Genomic DNA, 23,337 nt, shown 5'->3' with positions numbered 1-23,337 from the left:
CTGTAACGTATTATTTTCGGGTCTCCCTATGTCTAGCATTAAAAGATTACAATTGGTACAAAATGCGGCTGCTAGACTTCTGACAAGAACAAGAAAGTTTGATCATATTAGGCCTATACTGGCTCACCTGCACTGGCTTCCTGTGCACTTAAGATGTGACTTTAAGGTTTTACTACTTACGTATAAAATACTACACGGTCTAACTCCATCCTATCTTGCCGATTGTATTGTACCATATGTCCCGGCAAGAAATCTGCGTTCAAAGAACTCCGGCTTATTAGTGATTCCCAGAGCCCCAAAAAAAGTCTGCGGGCTATAGAGCATTTTCTATTCGGGCTCCAGTACTATGGAATGCCCTCCCGGTAACAGTTAGAGATGCTACCTCAGTAGAAACATTTAAGTCCCATCTTAAAACTCATTTGTATACTTTAGCTTTTGAATAGCCCCCCTTTTTTTAGACCAGTTGATCTGCCGTTGCTTTTCTTTTCTCCTCTGCTCCCCCCTATCCCTTGTGGAGGGGGAGACACACAGGTCCGGTGGCCATGGATGGGATGCTGGCTGTCCGGGGTCGGGACCCGGGGTGGACCGCTCGCCTGTGTATCGGTTGGGAACATCTCTGCGCTGCTGACCCGTCTCCGCCCGGGATGGTTTCCTGCTGACCCCACTGTGGACTGGACTCTTACTGTTATGTTGGATCCACTATGGACTGTACTCTCACAATATTATGTTAGACCCACTCGACATCCATTGCATTCGGTCTCCCCTAGAGGGGGGGGGGGGGGGGGGGGTTACCCACATATGCGGTCCTCTCCAAGGTTTCTCATAGTCATTCACATCGACATCCCACTGGGGTGAGTTTTTCCTTGCCCTTATGTGGGCTCTGTACCGAGGATGTCGTTGTGGCTTGTGCAGCCCTTTGAGACACTTGTGATTTAGGGCTATATAAATAAACGATTGATTGATTGATTGATTGATATGTTTCATCTACATATGTTTAGTTGTTTTTTATTAAATTTTGTTCTACATTGATAAATGTTAGAGTATCAAGTTTGATCAAAAGAATGGACGGTTGGGATATTCACTAACGAACCATATCTAATGACAGGCTCATTAACATGAACAATGGAATTAGGGCGTTGCAGTGATTTTATATTAGCTTGGTAGCTTGACAGTGAAGACATATTTACATCTTGCTCTTTAAACCAAGGCGGAAACAGTGGCAGCTTTGCACATGCGCATTTCATTTGCAGTCTGGAGGCATGTGGATCTTCTCTCCGCACTGATGTGATGAGCTACCTAGCGATATATTCAACTTTTGTCACAAAGAGACACACACACAGACAATTTCAAGGTGAGTAAGTGACTGAGGCTGTGTTCAGTAGGCAAATCAAACTAGATGATTTATTTAAGTGTGACAGTAAGGCAACATTTACATTTAAAATTCCAGTCAAAACTTCTGGCTTGGAACTCAGAAATTCTGACTTCCCACTACAATTGGAGCGCACCATAAAAGTCCAGACGACAAATGATTTGCGCATGTGTGAGGTTCTCTGCTCTGCTCGCAGCACCAGTTGACCGGCAGCACCCAACACTGCTCGTTGATGACACTTTCACCTTAGTCTCCAAGACGCAAAAAAGTTACTAAGACCCAAAAAAGTCTCCAGTAATACCGGAAAAAGATGCTGGATTTGTCAGTAGTAGCTGGAGACAAGAGGATTGGAAAGTTGCCAGATTTAGCGACAAAGTTCCCAAATTGGCAACACTGATTTTCTTTGTCATTGTAAAGAATTTTCTAGCATTTTGTTTTTGGTTGAATTGTTTTCTTTCCTGATATATTTCAAAAGTAGTTTGAATGAGTTTGAGATCATTGTCCTGTTAGAACACCCACTGCAGTGAAGCAGTATGACGGGTACACACTTTTTGCAGTGAAGCATTACCATTGTACACCGCAAAAAGTTCACAATGTGTGTAAAAACTAGAACCTTTGTATTTGCAGGCAGCTTCATTTGTACCCCCACTGACCATCTGTTTAAGACGGAGAGAAGTGTGTGAAAGGATAATAATGTTTTTATGTACAGATGTGAGGGATTAAGGGGGTTGTCCAATCTCTGAACTAATCTCATCAGATCAAACTGGAACATTGGCAGGTAGACTTTGAAAGTCTGAAGCATTTTCAGTATAAGTATAATGACCGTGTGGTCATACCTACTTCTTTTCATGCACACTTGACAAAGTCTAGAATAAGCAGAACTGTTAGTCACAGAGACACAATGTCTCAGACCCTGAACACTGCAACACACTCATATATGACTGTGCAGCTCACCAATGTCATTACACACACTCAAATCCTTTCTAATCGCCATCACAATGACATGATAACACAGTAGGAGATTACAGAACTGCTTCCTCACACACACAGACTCATATACAATCACATACACACTTTCACACTCAAACACAGACATAACGCTCGCTCACACACACGTACACACACATGTAAACTCACAGGGAAACAGAATAGATCTAAGCTCTAAATGATCTTCCTGTTTTGTTGTGTGTCAGGATCCAAAGATGGGCTTCGGCATCGCCGTGTCAGGAGGGCGAGACAACCCAAATGAGGACAGTGGTGAAACGTCCATCGTCGTGTCCGATGTCTTACAAGGAGGACCAGCCGATGGCTTGTTATTGTGCATATTTTTCCTATATTCCATTCACACAATGTTACACTGTAGTTGTCTCCTGCTCCAACACATATTGTTGGAGATTGACCAGCATATTTATTTACTCAACAAAAAACAATCAAATATTTTCATTGCGAGCGAGTAGTAATGGGTACATTTCACATTTGAAGAGGAAAATCTTTGTCACTTGTATGCTATACAGTAAAATGTTGTCTCTCTCTAAATTATTCTCTTGAAGAGCAGTGGGCAACCATTGTGCTGCAATTTGATTTGGTGTCAATTCCTGCTAACTGGGAATCGATATCGTTACTCAACGGTACCAGGTTTCTGTACGTTTGTGTGTGTTCATGTAGTCCATCCATCCATCTTCTTCCGCTTACCCGAGGTCGGGTCGCAGGGGCAGCAGCCTAAGCAGGGAAGCCCAGACTTCCCTCTCCCCAGCCACTTCGTCCAGCTCTTCCCGGGGGATCCTGAGGCGTTCCCAGGCCAGCCGGGAGACATAGTCTTCCCAACGTGTCCTGGGTCTTCCCCGTGGCCTCCTACCGGTCGGACGTGCCCTAAACACCTCCCTAGGGAGGCGTTCAGGTGGCATCCTGACCAGATGTCCGAACCACCTCATCTGGCTTCCTCTCGATGTGGAGGAGCAGCGGCTTTACTTTGAGCTCCCTCCGGATGACAGAGCTTCTCACCCTATCTTTAAGGGAGAGCCCCGCCACCCGGCGGAGGAAACTCATTTCGGCCGCTTGTACCCGTGATCTTGTCCTTTCGGTCATAACCCAAAGCTCATGACCATAGGTGAGGATGGGAACGTAGATCGTGAACCAGACTCCGAGGTACTTGAACTCCTCCACTTGGGGCAGGGTCTCCTCCGCAACCCGGAGATGGCACTCCACCCTTTTCTGGGCGAGAACCATGGACTCGGACTTGGAGGTGCTGATTCTCATCCCAGTCGCTTCACACTCAGCTGCGAACCGATCCAGTGAGAGCTGAAGATCCTGGCCAGATGAAGCCATCAGGACCACATCATCTGCAAAAAGCAGAGACCTAATCCTGCAGCCACTAAACCGGATCCCCTCAACGCCTTGACTGCGCCTAGAAATTCTATCCATAAAAGTTATGAACAGAATCGGTGACAAAGGGCAGCCTTGGCGGAGTTCAACCCTCACTGGAAACGTGTCCGACTTGCTGCCGGCAATGCGGACAAAGCTCTGACACTGATCATACAGGGAGCAGACAGTCCGATACCCCATACTCTCTGAGCACTCCCCACAGGACTTCCCGAGGGACACGGTCGAATGCGTTCTCTAAGTCCACAAAGCACATGTAGACTGATTGGGCAAACTCCCGTGCACCCTCAAGGACCCTGCCAAGAGTATAGAACTGATCCACAGTTCCACGACCAGGACGAAAACCACACTGTTCCTCCTGAATCCGAGGTACGACTATCTGGCGTAGCCTCCTCTCCAGTACACCTGAATAGACCTTACCGGGAAGGCTGAGGAGTGTGATCCCATGATAGTTAAAACACACCCTCCGGTTCCCCTTCTTAAAGAGAGGAACCACCACCTCGGTCTGCCAATCCAGAGGTTAATGTAGTCATGAATGTTAATTTGTTTAATATTAAAATCACATTTTTAATATGTTAAAATTTAGCAGTAAGCTGATAATAACTGTGCCGTCCAGTTGTTATGTTGGATTTTGTTTTGATTTACCAGGATGCATTCATTTCAGTTTGTACTCAGTGTGTTGCTGTAGTCAGGAAGTAGTCTTTGCCAGTCTTGTCTTTTGTTGAGTCATACAAAGTGGTATACTCTTAAGTATTGTACTTATTACACACCAGCTCTTTGATTGTGACATGCATCGTAGCTTGAGCTGGTGCAGAGTCTGCTCTCTCTCGTGACAAAGTATCAAAATATGTTACTGTTTGATTTTACTTGAATCGGTTCTCTGCAGTACCAATGGAATTTGGTCGGTATCTATAAAACTACCAAATTCAGTACCCATCCCTACGAGCTAGTTTATTCAACTGGTTATATTGTCCTACTTTCTGTCAGCAAGCTTGTCTATGTCACATCAGTCTGCAGCCAATCGCTTTATTGATTGTTAAAAAATGTTAGTGTCCCACATTCTATGACAGAAGATGAACATGTTGTGATTGAAGATTGATTGTGATACAATTTGTTCATAAATTTCAACGGTGGTTAACAGAACACAAGTTCGCTTCTCTACTGTCAAACCTGTGACTTTAATTTTTAATCTTTTCCATTCTTCTGTGTTCATGTCTAGTGAGAATGACAGGGTGGTGCAAGTGAATGCCATCCCCATGGAGGGGGTGATTCACTCCTTTGCCGTCACAACCCTGCGAAAATGTGGCAAAGTAGCAAAAATTGTAAGTAAGCATGTAAGACTGTAACTGATCAGTCAATCTGCTCAATGATCAATTTTCTTTTAACTGACAGACAGTCAAGAGGTCGAGGAAGGTTCCTGTAAATCTTCTGAATCGTCCCGGATCACCTGACGATCGTGTGTTTAACAACGACTACAATGACGATTACAACTACGAGCAGGACCGCCGCAGTGTGTACAGCGGCAGACAGGACCATAGCCTGGAAAGGGAAAGAGGCGGTTATATGGATTCTGGTTACCAAACGCGTGAGCGCGATTACAACAGAGACTATGACAGACGAGAACGGGGCAGGGGTGCGGCGAGAGACTTGAGCCCGGACCAGCAGAACCGGAGAGATGGGAGCAGAGGTCGCACATTGGACAGAGAACATAGTCCTGATCGCCATCACAAGATTATAGCTGATCACAGCCCAGACAGAAGGTATCGAAGTGAACGCACGTTAGATCGAGATCACAGCCCCGATCGGCGATACCGCAGCGAGCGAACCCTCAACCGTGACCACAGCCCAGACCGACGCTATCGAAGTGAGCGCGGGCTGGACCGCACTGAAAGCCCCGACCTAAATTACAGGAGGGACCACCATAGTCCGGGACGCAGCCACGGACGCAACCGCAGCTTCGAGCGAGGACGGGATCGAGTTCCGAGCGACACCAGAAAATATGATGAGCCGTTGAAGCGAGGTAGCAGGGACCACCTGGACCGCTCACCCTCACCTGCCGCTATGCCCATCCCTATGCCACGCCATGTTCGAGGAGAACTTGATCCACTGGAGAAACCTCTGAATGTGCTGCTGCTCAAGAACCGGCCTGGCGAAGGTGAGACAACACTAAACCTCCATAGACACAACACATCAAGGTTTAGTCTGCTGGCACCATTTTTAACTCAGCCATACAATCAACTTATTTAGACTATATTTTACATGTATTTACTCTATATTTATATTCTGTATATTTATGTACTGTGCTTCCTCGCAACTTGGCAGTTCATTAACTGATTTTAAAATACCTTTTAAATTTCATGTTGAAATTATGTGTGTGCGTGGCTTAAAAAAATGTTTAATTGCAAAATTAATTCTGCACGCCTTATTCTGCTCACTAAACATACCCAGTCAACTTTGCACGTGTAAAGTAGATCAGCTTTGTGTGTGGTATCAGCTTTGCACATGTTTTAGTACACGCAAACCTTTAGTAAATCAGGCCCTATGTGCGCAGTGCAAGGTGCATTGCAGTTGTTATGTCATCATCTTATAAAGGGCACTCAGATCCATCACTGTGTATTTATTAATTATTACAATTACACTCAGCTGGAAATAATATTTATGTATGGCATTCATACCTTTTACATGATATATCACATCAAATATATAATGTAAACCAGGGGTGCTCACACTTTTTCTGCAGGCCAGCTACTTTTCAATTGGTCAAGTCGTGGGGATCTACCTCATTCATATGTATAATTTATGTTTACTTATTTATGAAATATATGTTTTTGTTAACAAGTTAAAGGTGTTTAATGATAATACAAGCATGTTTAACACATATAGTTAATATTGTTAATAAATTAAAGGTGTTTAATGAAAATACAAGTATGTTTAATACATATCGTTAATATTGTTAACAAATTAAAGGTGTTTAATGATAATACAAGCATGTTTAACACATATAGTTAATATTGTTAATAAGTTAAAGGTGTTTAAAGACAATGCAAGCATGTTTAACACATATAGTTAATATTGTTAACAAGTTAAAGATGTTTAAAGATAATACAAGCATGTTTAACACTTATAGTTAATATTGTTAATAAGTTAAAGGTGTTTAATGATAATACAAGCATGTTTAACACATATAGTTAATATTGTTAACAACTTATAGGTGGTTAAAGATAATACAAGCATGTTTAACACATATAGTTAATATTGTTAACAAGTTAAAGGTGTTTAAAGATAATACAAGCATGTTTAACACATATAGTTAATATTGTTAATAAGTTAAAGGTGTTTAAAGATAATACAAGCATGTTTAACACATATAGTTAATATTGTTAATAAGTTAAAAGTGTTTAAAGATAATACAAGCATGATTAACACATATAGATTCCTTTCTTTCATGAAGACAAGAATATAAGTTGGTGTATTACCTGATTCTGATGACTTGCATTGATTGGAATCAGACAGTGGTGATGATAACGTCCGCATTTTCGAATGGAGGAGAAAAAAAGTCCTCTTTGCTGTCCAATACCACATGAAAGTGGTTGGTTTTTGGCATCTTATTTATCCAGCTTCCGTACTCCTTTGTATACACTTTACAAGAAATACATTGTCGTCAAACTCCGTAGCTTTCAGCTTTCTGAGACTCTTATTTTGTTAGCGCAGGCAGGATGAAGCAGAGTTTTTATTGTGCATCTGTGCAGTCGGTCTTTGGAGTTTTGACGACAGGTACGGCGCCAGAGTCTGTTGAAATAAAGTGTTTCTCGCCTTCCTGTCGGTAATTTTAATGATCAGCCAGCGTCATCTCAGAAGACCCTCGGGTGCCGTGAATGTCAATCAAGTGACGAAAGTGACGTCATAGTGAAGATTTATGATCGCTCATTTTTAGGACAATTTTTTTTAATGCCTGGCTGGTGATCGACTGACACACCCTCCACGATCGACTGGTAGCTCGCGATCGACGTAATGAGCACCCCTGATGTAAACCAATACAACCAATTGGCATGTTACGGTCATCTGGATAAAAAAAAAAAAATACAGATAGCCGTATAATTTTTCCAGAATTTTAACAGCCCTCTTAGACCGAACCAATTAGAGACCGGTACCAAAAAATACCGGTACTTGATATACATCCATAGTTTGGACAAGGAGTATGGCAAATATGTAAAAATAAACAGATGATTATGAGTCTCAATTTGGTAGACAGTTACAAGCGAAACGTTTTTTTTTTCTAGGCTTCAAGTAAGTTGAAATAGTTTTTTTTATTGTATTCATTAAATATACAATCATACAATATTTATTTTACAATTAATTTGATGGTGCATTTGTACATGTTTTTTTCCTGGGGTTACAAATGTCACTGATAATATGAAATCAAGTGGAGAAACGTTAACTTCGTGATCAATTCTCATCATCCTTAAACATGTTCACTTCCAATCACTCTTTAATCGAGATCCCAACATGTTATATCAGCAACAAAGTGAACCTAAATCTTTGTTTATGTTGCAGAGTATGGTCTTCGTCTGGGCAGTCAGCTGTTTATCAAAGAGATGACCAGCACAGGACTTGCTAACAGAGATGGAAACCTGCAAGAAGGAGACATCATTCTTAAGGTGGCAATCCGTGTTAATTTCGTAGACTAATAATTATCCGGGGGGATGACTTTTGTGATTGGCATTGAAAGGCATTAATCAGCATTGGCCAATCACATTACTTTTTCAGGGAAATTGGCCGATACTGATAGTTGTCCGATCAATCAGTGCGTCTGTATTGACAACCGCTTATGTCAACATGAGTCAGCCAATCAGAAGTGCATGAACTCTAAAATGATTTTCTTATTCTGTTTTTCTTATTAGGAAACCAACTGAATACATGTCTATTTTAATAATGCCATAACCAGTATGTTCTTTTCCTTAACATGTGTGTATGTAACTGTGTGTTCGTCCTTTTTTTATAACTGCGTGTGTGTCCTTTTCATAACCATGTACTATGTATGTCCTTTTCATAACCATGTGCATATGCCGTTTTTATAACCATGTGTGTATATCCTCCTTTCTGTCAGATCAACGGCACAGTGACTGAAAACTTGTCTCTGAGCGACGCAGGCAAATTGATAGAGAAGTCTCGTGGGAAGTTACAGCTGATGGTTCAGAGAGACAGACAGCAAGTGTTGATCCGAGTCCCTCCGATGGTGGACAGCGACTCTGAGCTTGATGGTGAGAGATTCTTGAAACTGAAAAGCAGCAAATCCTATCCAGTGTAAAGACAAACGTGTGACTATCCTCATGTGTAAATCGCAAAATAACTCTATATTGTTATGTATTTCTCCATCAAACATCATAAATAAAAGTTTGACTTCCTTATCAGTTTATAGTTTTCTTTACACTCACACTTTTTACAAAACAAAAACAAACATGATGACTTTACCAGAGACAACAAAACATTTTCTCTCTACCTTCATGAGTATTCTCTTTTATACCTAGTTTTATTGTCACATGACCAAATGCTTTGCTGTGATTGGTCCAATCCAATATAGATAAGTGGTGTGAATGGTTGTTTTCTCGGCAAACATCTGCAGGGAGGGTGGGGCAGCCAGAGGCCCTGTGACCCATTTCGTCTGTTTTTGGGAGTGTGTCTGTGTCAGTGTTTGTGTTTGTGTCTGTGTGTGCGCGCATGTGTGAGAGACAGAGGAGGTTCTCACTCGCCTTTGGCAGGGTGAACTAATCCACTAAAATAATCCAGCTATTGGATATGACAGAATTTCATCATGTTAGTGTTCATACCATAGCGGCCGTGTGGTTCTTTAATTTAAAATATCAATGGAGTGATTTGTGTGTGTGTGTGTGTGTGTGTGTGTGTGTGTACGTGCGTGTGAGTAACTTGTTCTTGACGTTTGCATGCAGTCAAAGCTTTATTAGTGCGTGTTATGTGTAGAGTTCATAGATTATATATGACTTGACTTTCATTTGGTTTTACAAACTGACCTTGTGGATAGTAAGTTGATGTATTGAGGGAACATTTTAATTCTGACTTATTCTAAGCATAAAAACATCACTTTGTTTGTGTTTGTGTTGCAGATATCTCTGAGATCGAGTCGTATCGCTCCTACTCCCCACAAGATGAAAGGCAGGGCCATCATTCAGATCTTTCCTCACATTCCTCCAACGAGAGGCTCAGAGAGAAGCCCAGGTACATGTCTATGGATGTTCTCATTCATCCAGGTCATTGAATTCCTAGGGCATTCAATCGATCGCAACTGGACTGTTTGGTTTTGTCTTAGAAGATGTTTCACCTGTCATCCAAGGTGGCGTCATCAGGTCATGCAATTAGACTTACATTGGTCAGATCTAGTCTTGCAGCCGGTGCCAAAACCCCAGCTATTTATACTCCAACACAAGGAGGGTGTGCCTGTGCAAGGATGATTACGCACTATTGTTGTGAGAGAAAAAAAAAAAAGAGCAACCCTTCTGTCAATGCTAACTCCAATCATAGAAGCGGAATTTTCCTTTTGTTGGCATTGAGGTCTACACTCTATAACTCTATACAATACCTTACTATATAACTCTACACTCTCGGCAAGATCCTTGAGAGTGCATGGGAGTTTGCCTATTCAGTCCACATGTGTTTTGTGGACTTGGAGAAGGCATTCGACCGTGTTCCATACTTGCCAACCTTGAGACCTCCGAATACGGGAGATGGGGGGGGTGTTGGGGGTGTGGTTGAGGTGCAGGCAACATACCCCTTCCCCTTCGAGCTTTTCTGGATGAAATTAAATTCTTTTTTCCAATCATTTTGGAACTTGCTAGCGTATTTCTTCTTCTTACTCATCGTCGCCATGTCTCTCCTTCTTGTTGTGTGTGCAGTTGTGCACTGAGTTCCAAAAGCCGTAGATGTTATTGTAGCGTCCAGGAAGAGTTAGTGCTGCAAGGGATTCTGGGTATTTGTTCTGTTGTGTTTATGTTGTGTTACGGTGCGGATGTTCTCCCGAAATGTGTTTGTCATTCTTGTTTGGTGTGGGTTCACAGTGTGGCGCATATTAGTAACAGTGTTAAAGTTGTTTATACGACCACCCTCAGTGTGACATGTACGGCTGTTGACCAAGTATGCCTTGCGTTACCATTTAACCAGTGAAAATATCATGCAACGTGTCAGCAATTCTTGACATCTTCAAGTAAAGACCATTGTTAAACCCGTCCAACGCTACAATATTATGTGACTGGGCCGGCACGCTGTTAATATGGAGGAACAGCGGACGCCTAGACAGCATGCGGCTGTTAAGGGGTGTAGGTTTCAGGTGAGAGAGGACGTTATAAGCAGTGTCTTTAAGGCACGCCCCCAATATTGTTGTCCGGGTGGAAATCGGGAGAAATTCGGGAGAATGGTTGCCCCGGGAGATTTTCGGGAGGGGCACTGAAATTCGGGAGTCTCCCGGGAAAATCGGGAGGGTTGGCAAGTATGATGTGTTCCTTGGGATGTCCTGTGGAGAGTGCTCAGAGAGTATGGGGTGTCGGACCGTCTGATTGTGGCGGTCCGCTCCCTGTATGATCAGTGTCAGAGCTTGGTCCGTACTGCTGGTAGTAAGTCGGAGCTGTTTCCAGTGAGGTTTGGGCTCCGCCAGGGCTTCCCTTTGTCACCGATTCTGTTTACAACTTTTCCAAGCCCGAGTCCATGGTTCTCGTTCGGACCCTGCATCGGTCTGTCGTGGTGAAAAAGGAGCTGTGCCGGAAGGCAAAGCTCTCAATTTACCGGCCGATTTACATCCCTATACTTGCCTATGGTCATGAGCGAAAGGAGAAGGTCACGGGTACAAGCAATGAGTTTGACGGGTGGTGGGGCTCTATCTTCGAGATAGGGTGAGAAGCTCTGTCATCCGGGAGGAGCTCGGAGTAAACATCAGAGGAGCCAGAGGGTGGTTCGGGCATCTGGTCAGAATGCCCTCCGAACGCCTTGTCTGTCTATATTATGATTAGTCTGTGGGTAAAAAAAAATCTGCCTGTCCATTTTTCCTCAATTGGCTGTCTTATTACGTGTGACTTTTTACTTTGTTTCTGTCGTTGAGTTGTGTGTCCGTATTCAGATATGTGTGTGTGTGTGTGTGTGTGTGTGTGTGTGTGTGTGTGTGTGTGTGTGTGTAAAGGAATCTGTGTTAAAGATTTGCATGTGCGTAAAAAAAATGTGTCTTTAAACAGATTCATCAGAATCAGGTTTATTTGGCCAAGTATACTTGCATATACAAGGAATTTGTTTTCGGCAGTTGTTAGCTCTCTAAACATACAACAAATAGGCAAGTATACATTCACTTTATGTGAAACTTTTTAAATGTGACTTTTTTTACACTCCTGCTGTGTTTGTGTAGCGATTCAAAGTTGTAAAAAGAGTTGTCTCTCTAACGTAACCGTGTCTTCCCCTATACTCACTACGAGTTGGCCAAGAACAATTATAATGGGTTTTCCATCACATTATGTAAATAAAAGTTCATGGTTTCAGGCATGTGATTTTTCCGTCTAAAGTCGGATTCCGTCTTTTTTAATCTCGGGAAAAAAATATATAATTATCTCCCGTTTTTCCGGTTTTTTTTCCGACCCTAAATCAAGATTCGAGACGTAGTTTATATTACGCCGTAGTTGATTGGTCGATATGTTCCTTGTGACCAATCAGGACATCTGTTATGAATGATGACGTTAATAACGTCATCATTCATAATGGTTATTACCGCCATTTTCCATATGTAAACGATGTCGGTTCTCGAGAGAAAGGACGCTTTACGAGTAAAAGAAATTGATAAACATGTCAAAAATAAGTTTCGATGGGACTGGATGGAAAGGGAAATCACTGATACTGTTGGGAAGAAGGAAGTTACGACTTTTTTCGGTGATTTTATTCGGAAAATCGATCGTCCCGGAAAGGTTTTGTGCACGTGGTGTCATGATAATATTGACTATGGATCACGAGGTTTCAAGGCTTTGGAAGTACATGCGAAACGCCAAAAACATATGAAACTACTTGAAGCAAGGTATGTTCTATTAATGATGTTTTCATGTCTTTAAACACTAAAATATTTTCTTCAAATGGTGCTGTCTTTGTTAATTTTAGCATGTTAAATTGGTGAAAAACCAGGAGCTTCGGGGGGCGTCCCCCCCCCCTGTCCCCCCACCAGTCTTTTTCATTGTGGTCAAATCACATGCCTGTGGTTTAGCAGTATTCAGAAGTATTTTGTAGAGATTTTTTTTTTTTTTACCCACAGACAAACCATTATACGGACAGACAACTTAAAACACGCACACCTTGAGATAAAGACACACATTAGTTCACAGACACTTGAATTGAATTGCAGACGCACAGATTTAGGTACGCATTTGCAAATAATTGTGCTACAATAATACTCCCTGTGGATGTTGCCCTCCTGGGGGTTCTTCAGACCACCAAGCACTGACATGAGAGCCCGTTTCAGGGTTACAATATTGTTTTATTTTTCAATAAGTCTCTCAGTTGCTTTCCAGCAATTGTCTTTTTCTCTTTTGTTCTCACTCGCGCTCTGGCTCCAGCTCCAACCCCGTCTCTCCTCCTGGCTGCTGCTTATAACAAAGCAACAGGTGATTAGATAACAAGACCCAGGTGGGCCATCTACGCACCTGTCGCTGATTTCGAGGCCGGTCCTGGCACACCCCGCTTCGCTGCAGGCCCGCAGGCCACGCCCTCCTCCACACTCCCATAATTTGAAACATGAGTCTTGCAGCTTAGTTTGAAATACTTGAACCAACATCGTTAACATGCACACATTTTGAATCGTCAGCATTTTGCAGAAGGCATATAGAATATTAAAGGGATCATTTTGTTTTGCTCTGTTCATATATTCAGAGGTTGGGCTGCTTGATTGGACTTGCATGTTATCAGGGAAGAAAGTGCTAACTGAAGTCTATTTAACAGACGCGTACAATGTTGCAGGCAACTTTTTGAATATTAATTATAGTGTGAGCAATCATAAGCTTTAGGCTTTTAAAACGGTAAAATACCTTAAAAAATGCATTACCACTTCAGTTTGTGACCAAATTAAGGTATTTATGGGGAAACATTTAAATATGAAAGCTTCATGTTTACTTTTGAATGTTATTTATGTTAATAATGCACTGACAGAAAAAAATATCTGTGGTATTAATTTTAAAGCAATGTCCTTTTTATGTTGTAAATGATTTCATGTTCATTGTTTTTAAAAGCATTTTAGATTAAAAATGCATCTTAATCCTAGATTGTGCCTCCCTATTTTTCTCTCGCATTCATTTTGTTAAGTACATCCAGATAAACTAATGAGCACTATATACAAAGTTCCTGTACCACCAAGCTTGTTTTCACCATGCAATGTTACATTAACAAAATCAAGCTGTGACTCTAATGATGCACACATCTATTTATTCTTTTTCAATGTCAGTAGAGAGGAGCCACCAAACAGGCTGGTTAAAATGGGTGCCATGCCGACCCCATTCCGAGGTCATGATCGACCTGTGGAAGATACACCGCCATTGCCTGTTGAAAGGGAGGAACCACGGCCACAAACGCCACCAAGTAAACTTGTTTGTCTTTCTGATGACATAGTTTAAACAATTCATATGAAATTAACTTGAATTAGAATCTAAAACAAAATTCTTACTCGTTTTTCTTCTTTTTCTGCATGGTAAGAGTTAGTCGCTCCAAAGGTTCACGCTCCACCACAGGTGCCATTAAAGCCAAACGTAGAGGACCAGGAAGTGTACGGGTCAGTATATCAGATATTGATATAACTTCTATAATCATCCTTTTTAATAATGTTTCATTTTAGCGTGTGTTCCATTTTTTTCTAAGAATCTTTTACGTGTTCTTTGCTCTTTCAGGCCAAACACGGTGATGGTTCGTTTTCAGAAAGGTGACAGCGTTGGGATGAGGCTTGCAGGAGGAAACGATGTTGGCATCTTCATCGCTGGCGTACAAGATGATAGTGCAGCTGAACACCAAGGTCTTCACACTGGAGATCAAATTGTTAAGGTGACCTTCTTTTATTCTTCATTTCAATACTTTAAATCATTTTTAATGTCGGAAGTTATTCATTTATTTCCCCCTCCAACCATTGTAAACTTAACTTACTATATAACTTCCTAATATTTAGAGAAAAAAGTTGGAAAAATAAAAAGAATCCAGTCAATATTTTGTTGTAAAAAATGCATTTTAGAAACGTAAAATTAGATGTTATTTTTTAATCAAAACCATAATACAGGTGGTCCTAAGGTTAAAAAGTTTTTTCCCTAACTGTGTTGGAAGTTGGTTTTGAGTGTAAGAACTTATATCTAAACGGTATTTAAATGGCATCCAAGCACTGAATACATGAAGGACATATACATATTGGAATTAAAGTATTTAATGAAACAGTAAAAAAAATAAAACTTCTAAAAGAAGTGTTTCAAAGGGAAGAAGAGACCGGTTTATTAGCAATAATGAAACCACTACTGTGCTGAATTACCACTGTCCATTTCACATAATCAAAAATCTAATCTTTATCTTTTATATGGTTTGCAATACGGCTGCAGTCATACTTGCCAACCCTCCCGAATTTTCCGGGAGACTCCCGAAATTCAGCGCCTCTCCCGAAAACCTCCCGGGACAAATATTCTCCCGAAAATCTCCCGATTTTCAGCCGCAACTGGAGGCCACGCCCCCTCCAGCTCCATGCGGACCTGAGTGAGGACAGCCTTTTTTCACGACAGGAGGACAACAGGGTGACAAGAACTAAATCATCCAGACTAGAGATAAATTGTATTATTATGTTTATCTTACCTAAAAATAAATATATTTATTAATTTTAAAAAAAACAACTAAATACATTTTTACTATATTTTGCTAAAAATATCAACATTTGTTGTATTTTTATTTGTATTTTTTCTGACTCCTTATTGCATCCAGCCATAGAATTATACATTAAAATAAACATATTTGAAATAATTAATTTTAAATTATCATAATAATTCATTTAAAATTACCATATTTAATTATTAAAATAATTGCTTGTTTATCAACAACTTTAGGATTTTATTCATTACATTTTGAAGCTCTCAGAAGCCAAGTTATGTTATATTCCTTAAGATTTATTTATGCAAGTTTGAAGTATCAATTATCTAAACACAGTTTTGTTTGCATATTTTTAGGATGTATATATATATATATATATATATATATATATATATATATATATATATATATATATATATATATGAAATACTTGACTTACTGAATTCTAGCTGTCAATATACTTTCCCCTCTTAACCACGCCCCCAACCACGCCCCGCCCCACTCCGACCACACCCCCACCTCCCGAAATCGGAGGTCTCAAGGTTGGCAAGTATGGCTGCAGCTGCATTACGTACACGCATGCTGTTGTATCATTCCATGGCGCTAAAATAGTTTCTAAGCAAATCTTTAGTTGATAGAACATAATTCTGTTTTTAATTAACTTATGAGAGTACATTTTTAACCATGAAACGTAAAATTAGGAACACCAGTATGAAAAAATATAAGAGACAAGGAAGGTCTAATATTAGGAGAAGCAAGTCAAGATAGAATAAAAATATAGTCAAGATTACAAGAAAAAAAATCTTGAGCAGAAAGTTAATATATTTAACATTTAAAAGAACACGCAAAAGTAAAAAGATGTAGTAGTTCATATTAAATATACACTATATATTCAACTCATAAGCTAATCTATCTGCTTTACAAAAATGTCAAATATCAAAACATACAAGTAACATTTTTATGAATCTAAGTGCAATAAATAGAAAGATGTGAATTGGACCAACATTTTAAGGTAATGAAATAGTTGTGTTGTTTTTTTCAGGTGAATAACATGGACTTTAGAGGTATGGTTCGTGAGGATGCAGTCTTGTACCTCCTGGAGATCCCTAAGGGTGAAGATGTGACCATTCTTGCTCAGAGCAAACCTGAAGGTAGCATTAGACAATAATCAAATTTTTTTCACAGTTTGCTATAAATAATTTTTACAGGGTTTCTGTGGGGAATTAAAAAGCATGAAAAGTAATTAAATGAGTTCAGTGAAAATTAAGGCCTTTAAAAAGCGTTAAATACAATGTCCAAAGGCATTGAAAAATGTAATACAATTGTAGGACTTGGCCGATTGTCAATACGACAGTCAATCAAACGATAAATAAAAATGAACTTAATATGCTGCGGTTATATACGCTGCAGTTATTGATTAAATATGTACGTCTGTGTGCTTCTTTTCTTTGGCTGCGGCTTTCAAAATGGATACAAGACGTTTTCTAAGGTCCAAAAGCTTTAAAAGCCTTGCCTCCATAAAGGACACTCCGCTGCATGGCAAAATCAAACAACTTTGCAATTTTTTGGTCTCTGTAGGCATATACTCTTTACCTCTGACATCATGTCATGTTAATGAGGAAGCTGAGCTTGTCATACACGACTTTTTTATTTCAGTCATCTCCAGTTCAACACACATGAGATGAGCTAACTCATGAAACAAAACAGACTTGTTGTTAGTAATACATGTAAAAATTGAGTGGTATCATTTAGCTGATTGTATCACTGTTCTTTTATAACAAAAGATAGTTTCACATGTCCAAAATAAAAATTGTATTTATTTATCATGATCGTAGCTTCAAGCATGCATCTAATGTCTTGTTTTCTTCACTGAATGTTTTACGACGTCTAATGCAGTGGTTCTTAACCTTGTTGGAAGTACCGAACCCCACCAGTTTCATATGCGCATTCACCGAACCCTTCTTTAGTGAAAAATATAAATATATATATATTTTTTTCAAATTCAAGAAAAAGTCGTATGTTTTTTTACTGGTGCACAAAATGAACCGTGCATGAACATCACCTTGTTCAAAGAACAAAACCAACACAGTGCATGAACTCACAACAAATTACACACCTTACACACATTACCATGAATTGATTAACGTGGACCCCGACTTAAACAAGTTGAAAAACTTATTCGGGTGTTACCATTTAGTGGTCAATTGTACGGAATATGTACTGTACTGTGTAAACTGTACTGTGTATTCTCTTCCTTTGCAATCTGCTAGTAAAAGTTTCAATCAATCAATCAAAAAAACCTGCAAATCAGATGGAAAATTAGAGGGAACATTGTTTGGGGGTATCCATAATACGCTGATAGGGAGAAGTTTTTATTTACACAATAAGTTGGATGTCTCTTTACCTCCGTGGCGGAGGTTTCGCCGAACCCCTGAGGCCGACTCACCGAACCCCTAGGGTTCGATCGAACCCAGGTTACGAACCACTGGTCTAATGTCTCTTCACTTTTTACTTTCACTTTCTTTTTGTTTTGCGCACTGCCCCCAGAAAAGTGTGCTCTATGCTTGGAAAATCAGATGGCATGCAAATAATTGTCCAGCATAACTTGGACGTAAAAGACTCCATTTGTTTACTGTATCAGTGGCATTTGTAAAAGATTGAAAGACTTAAATCTACAGTATGACTATTTGAAGACGACACTACTGCATTATTCTCAAGCGAAGGTATACAGGAAGTAATGAAAGCCATAACAGTAGAAATCAATAAACCAAAACGATGGTTTTATAAATGTATTTAATTTAAAAGATTATCCTTAAATTGAAGTAAAACTAAATACTCAAGCACACATACACAAATAGATGGTATAGATATTGTATTAATACGAGAAAACACATTTTTAAAGTTTTAAAACTACCGTATTTTCTGGATCATAGGGCGCTCGGATTAAAAGGCGCACTGCCGATGAGCGTGTCTATTCAGGTCTTTTTTTCATACAAAAGGCAACGGATTATAAGGCGCATTAAAGAGGTCATATTATGATTTTTTTTTTCTAAAATGAAAACACTTCCTTGTGGTCTACATAACATGTGATGGTGGTTCTTTGGTCAAAATGTTGCATAGATTATGTTTTACAGATCATCTTCAAGTCGATTTCTGACAGTCGCTTCAGGATGCGCCATTTTGTGGGCGGTCTTATTTACGTGGTTCACCTTCGGCAGCGTCTTCTCCCGGTCATCTTTGTTGTAGCGGTGTAGCGTGCAAGGACGGGAGTGGAAGAATTCTCAAAAGATGGAACTAACTGTTTTAATGACATTCAGACTTTACTTATATCAACAACGGAGCAGCATCTTCTCATCCGTGGCTCACTAGTGCAACAACGCTGGAAATGTGTCCCGTGAAAAACCGTCCGACCAGAACTCTCTAATAACTAAAGTTCCTTGGGTTAATTATGTAAACCCACTACACCGGTAGTTTTTAGCGCTTCCATAGCGAGATATAAGTTACAACGTTACTACTTTATATTTGAAATGGCAACAGCAGAGGGTGAATGCCCCATAACAAGAAGATAGGGAAAAAGAAGAAGCTTATCGACTCCGTAATCGGCAAATGCGCAAATTTTCAGGACTTATGGAGATCTCAAATACACATCAGCAGGTACCAGAAGGTAAGAAAAGTTGGTTTTGCATAATATTGTGAAACAAAACGCCAGATAATATGTCTGCTAATGGGTGCCATTTTGCGGTCCTTATACACACACCATAGTAATACGTGTATCTCTGACTACGGTAGCCGTAATGGGCCGACAATCCATCAAGCGTTGCGGCTTCAAAGTCGTACTAAAACATTTTGACAGATTTTTGAGTGCCGTGTGTAATGTTCCTTATTTTCAATGGAACATTTAAAGTTTTGGTGTTGTTTACTGGCGTCATATTGCAGTCTACACTTATCTCTTATGTGTGACTACCGTTTACTGGTCACACTTATCATTACACCATGTACCAAATAAAATTGCTTCAAGGTCGGTAAGCACAACCAGAATTATTCCGTACATCATTGGCCTAGTGGTTAGTGTCCGCCCTGAGATCAGTAGGCTGTGAGTTCAAACCTGGGCCGAGTCCTACCAAAGACTATAAAAATGGGACCCATTACCTCCGTGCTTGGCACTCAGCATCAAGGGTTGGAATTAGGGGTTAAGTCACCAAAAATGATTCCCGGGCGCGGCCACCGCTGCTGCCCACTGCTCCCCTCACCTCCCAGGGGGTGATCAAGGGTGATGGGTCAAATGCAGAGGGTAATTTTGCCACACCTAGTGTGTGTGTGACAATCATTGGTACTTTAACTTTAACTTAACTTATTAGGCGCACTGTCGATTTTTGAGAAAATGAAAGGATTTTATGTGTGCCTTATAGTCCGAAAAATACAGTACACATTAAACATAGAGATTTATTGATATTATATAAGATTAAATAACATTGAATAAGGCAAAAATAAATTCTGAATCCAAAATCACTCTATACTGTTCTTTGGTGTTGCCATATCTGAAATATTGTGTGGAGATATGGGGAAACAGTAATAAAAGTACTCCCTCATCGACTAACAGTACTGCAGAAGAGATCAGTTATGATTATACGTAAGGCTGAATTTTTAGAAACATACAAATGATTTATTTAAATGTAAAATATTGAAATTTGGAGCTATTGTACATTTCCAAACCACAAAAATCATATACAGAGCAAACTATAACAAGCTACCTGAAAATGTACAATTATGTTCAATAAGACAGGACAAATACCATTATAAGCATTATAAGCCTATGGTGTTTTATGTTTACAAAGAAAAAAAACTGCTGAAGAACGTTACCTGATATTATATCAGAGATGTAATGTTGGACGGGGTTGGGATCAAACAAACTTTGTTTCTTCATACTCCTTTTTTAACTTGTTTTTCGTGTTAGTGCTTTTGTTCTTGTGTATTGCGCTGTACATTCTATAACATGATTCAAATACATTGTATTGTATTTTTTTTTTTTTTTTACCTTCACCAACATTTTTATTTGCTGTCTTTTTTCAGTTTACAAAGACATTTTAGCCTCTGGCAGAGGTGACGCTTTCTTCATCAGGACCCACTTCGAGTATGACAAAGAAGCCTCACAAAGTCTTCCTTTCGCCAGAGGAGAGATTTTCAAAGTTACAGACACACTTTATGATGGCAAGCTGGGCAACTGGCTGGCAGTGCGTACGAACAAAGAAAACCAGCTGCTGGAGAAAGGCATCATTCCAAATAAGAGCAGGTCAGTACAATCTTCGTCTTAACACAATTTGTAGTCTCTTGTGTTTGGCTGCAAAACCTGTCAAATGGAAAGATGATGAGATTACAAACCCCGTTTCCATATGAGTTGGGAAATTGTGTTAGATGTAAATATAAACGGAATACAATGATTTGCAAATCATTTTCAACCCATATTCAGTTGAATATGCTACAAAGACAACATATTTGATGTTCAAACTGATAAACATTTTTTTTTGTGCAAATAATCATTAACTTTAAAATTTGATGCCAGCAACACGTGACAAAGAAGTTGGGAAAGGTGGCAATAAATACTGATAAAGTTGAGGAATGCTCATCAAACACTTATTTGGAACATCCCACAGGTGAACAGGCAAATTGAGAATAGGTGGGTGCCATGATTGGGTATAAAAGTAGATTCCATGAAATGCTCAGTCATTCACAAACAAGGATGGGGCGAGGGTCACCACTTTGTCAACAAATGCGTGAGCAAATTGTTGAACAGTTTAAGAAAAACCTTTCTCAAGCAGCTATTGCAAGGAATTTAGGGATTTCACCATCTACGGTCCGTAATATCATCAAAGGGTTCAGAGAATCTGGAGAAATCACTGCACGTAAGCAGCTAAGCCCGTGACCTTCGATCCCTCAGGCTGTACTGCATCAACAAGCGACATCAGTGTGTAAAGGATATCACCACATGGGCTCAGGAACACTTCAGAAACCCACTGTCAGTAACCACAGTTGGTCGCTACATCTGTAAGTGCAAGTTAAAACTCTCCTATGCAAGGCGAAAACCATTTATCAACAACACCCAGAAACGTCGTCGGCTTCGCTGGGCCTGAGCTCATCTAAGATGGACTGATACAAAGTGGAAAAGTGTTCTGTGGTCTGACAAGTCCACATTTCAAATTGTTTTTGGAAACTGTGGACGTCGTGTCCTCCGGACCAAAGAGGAAAAGAACCATCCGGATTGTTATAGGCGCAAAGTTGAAAAGCCAGCATCTGTGATGGTATGGGGGTGTATTAGTGCCCAAGACATGGGTAACTTACACATTTGTGAAGGCGCCATTAATGCTGAAAGATACATACAGGTTTTGGAGCAACATATATTGCCATCCAAGCAACGTTACCATGGACGCCCCTGCTTATTTCAGCAAGACAATGCCAAGCCAAGTGTTACATCAACGTGGCTTCATAGTAAAAGAGTGCGGGTACTAGACTGGCCTGCCTGTAGTCCAGACCTGTCTCCCATTGAAAATGTGTGGCGCATTATGAAGCCTAAAATACCACAACGGAGACCCCCGGACTGTTGAACAACTTAAGATGTACATCAAACAAGAATGGGAAAGAATTCCACCTGAGAAGCTTAAAAAATGTGTCTCCTCAGTTCCCAAACGTTTACTGAGTTTTGTTAAAAGGAAAGGCCATGTAACACAGTGGTGAACATGCCCTTTCCCAACTACTTTGGCACTTGTTGCAGCCATGAAATTCTAAGTTAATTATTATTCGCAAAAAAAAGAAAGTTTGAGTTTGAACATCAAATATGTTGTCTTTGTAGAGCATTCAATTGAATATGGGTTGAAAAGGATTTGCAAATCATTGTATTCCGTTTATATTTACATCTAACACAATTTCCCAACTCATATGGAAACGGGGTTTGTACAATATTTAAGCATATTTGTGTTGCATCACAGAGCAGAGCAAATGTCCAACGTCCAGAATGCTGCACGAGCTGCATTGGGCAACGACAGAGGAGACTTCTGGAGGCTGCGAGGACAACGAGCAGCCAAGAAAAAAGACCTTCGTAAAAGTCGGGAGGATCTCAGTGCAACTCCAATTGCCTCACGATTCCCAGCCTATGAGAGGGTGGTCCTGCGTGAAGGTGCTTAAATATTAGCATCATTTTTTTACCCTCGTAAATGACACTGATCATTTCATTTTCATCATTTCCAGCTGGTTTCAAGAGACCTGTTGTGATCTTTGGACCCATTTCTGATGCTGTGAATGAAAAACTGGCCAACGACATGCCAGACCAGTTTATTGTTGCTAGTAAGTGTCAAAGTCAAGTCAACCTTTATCTATTTAACACATTAATGGGATTGTATTAAGATTTTTCCTACATTAAAAACTAGGGATGTCCGATAATGGCTTTATGCCGATATCCGATATTCCGATATTGTCCAACTCTTTAATTACCGATACCGATATCAACCGATACCGATATCAACCGATATATACAGTCGTGGAATCAACACATTATTATGCCTAATTTGGTTAACCAGGTATGGTGAAGATAAGGCACTTTTAAAAAAATAAAATAAAATAAGATAAATAAATTAAAAACATATTCTTGAATAAAAAAGAAAGTAAAACAATATAAAAACAGTTACATTGAAACAAGTAATTAATGAAAATGAGTAAAATTAACTGTTAAAGGTTAGTAC

At 40.0% G+C, this 23,337-nt stretch overlaps 1 protein-coding gene across 10 annotated transcripts in view; it reads left to right on the top strand.

The window, feature by feature from the left end:
- Window positions 1–23,337, top strand: part of tjp2a (tight junction protein 2a (zona occludens 2)) — a 124,385-nt gene that overhangs the window by 76,161 nt on the left and 24,887 nt on the right. For 7 of the 10 annotated variants that reach the window (XM_061980791.2, XM_061980787.2, XM_061980788.2 and 4 more), the window contains 13 exons: window positions 2,563–2,687; window positions 4,968–5,070; window positions 5,141–5,903; window positions 8,303–8,406; window positions 8,856–9,009; window positions 9,871–9,982; window positions 14,220–14,353; window positions 14,468–14,543; window positions 14,659–14,809; window positions 16,650–16,758; window positions 20,678–20,897; window positions 22,588–22,775; window positions 22,847–22,942. In XM_061980791.2, the coding sequence (XP_061836775.2) occupies window positions 2,563–2,687; window positions 4,968–5,070; window positions 5,141–5,903; window positions 8,303–8,406; window positions 8,856–9,009; window positions 9,871–9,982; window positions 14,220–14,353; window positions 14,468–14,543; window positions 14,659–14,809; window positions 16,650–16,758; window positions 20,678–20,897; window positions 22,588–22,775; window positions 22,847–22,942 (2,335 nt within the window). The remainder of the gene's footprint in view (window positions 1–2,562; window positions 2,688–4,967; window positions 5,071–5,140; window positions 5,904–8,302; window positions 8,407–8,855; window positions 9,010–9,870; window positions 9,983–14,219; window positions 14,354–14,467; window positions 14,544–14,658; window positions 14,810–16,649; window positions 16,759–20,677; window positions 20,898–22,587; window positions 22,776–22,846; window positions 22,943–23,337) is intronic. The other 3 variants (XM_061980793.2, XM_061980785.2, XM_061980792.2) reach the window with 1 other exon arrangement.

This window comes from Nerophis lumbriciformis, linkage group LG20 (genome assembly GCF_033978685.3).
Source record: "Nerophis lumbriciformis linkage group LG20, RoL_Nlum_v2.1, whole genome shotgun sequence".
Lineage (NCBI taxonomy): Eukaryota > Metazoa > Chordata > Actinopteri > Syngnathiformes > Syngnathidae > Nerophis > Nerophis lumbriciformis.
The sequence above is the reverse complement of the archived record's forward strand: the minus strand, read 5'-3'. Positions and strand labels throughout refer to the sequence as shown.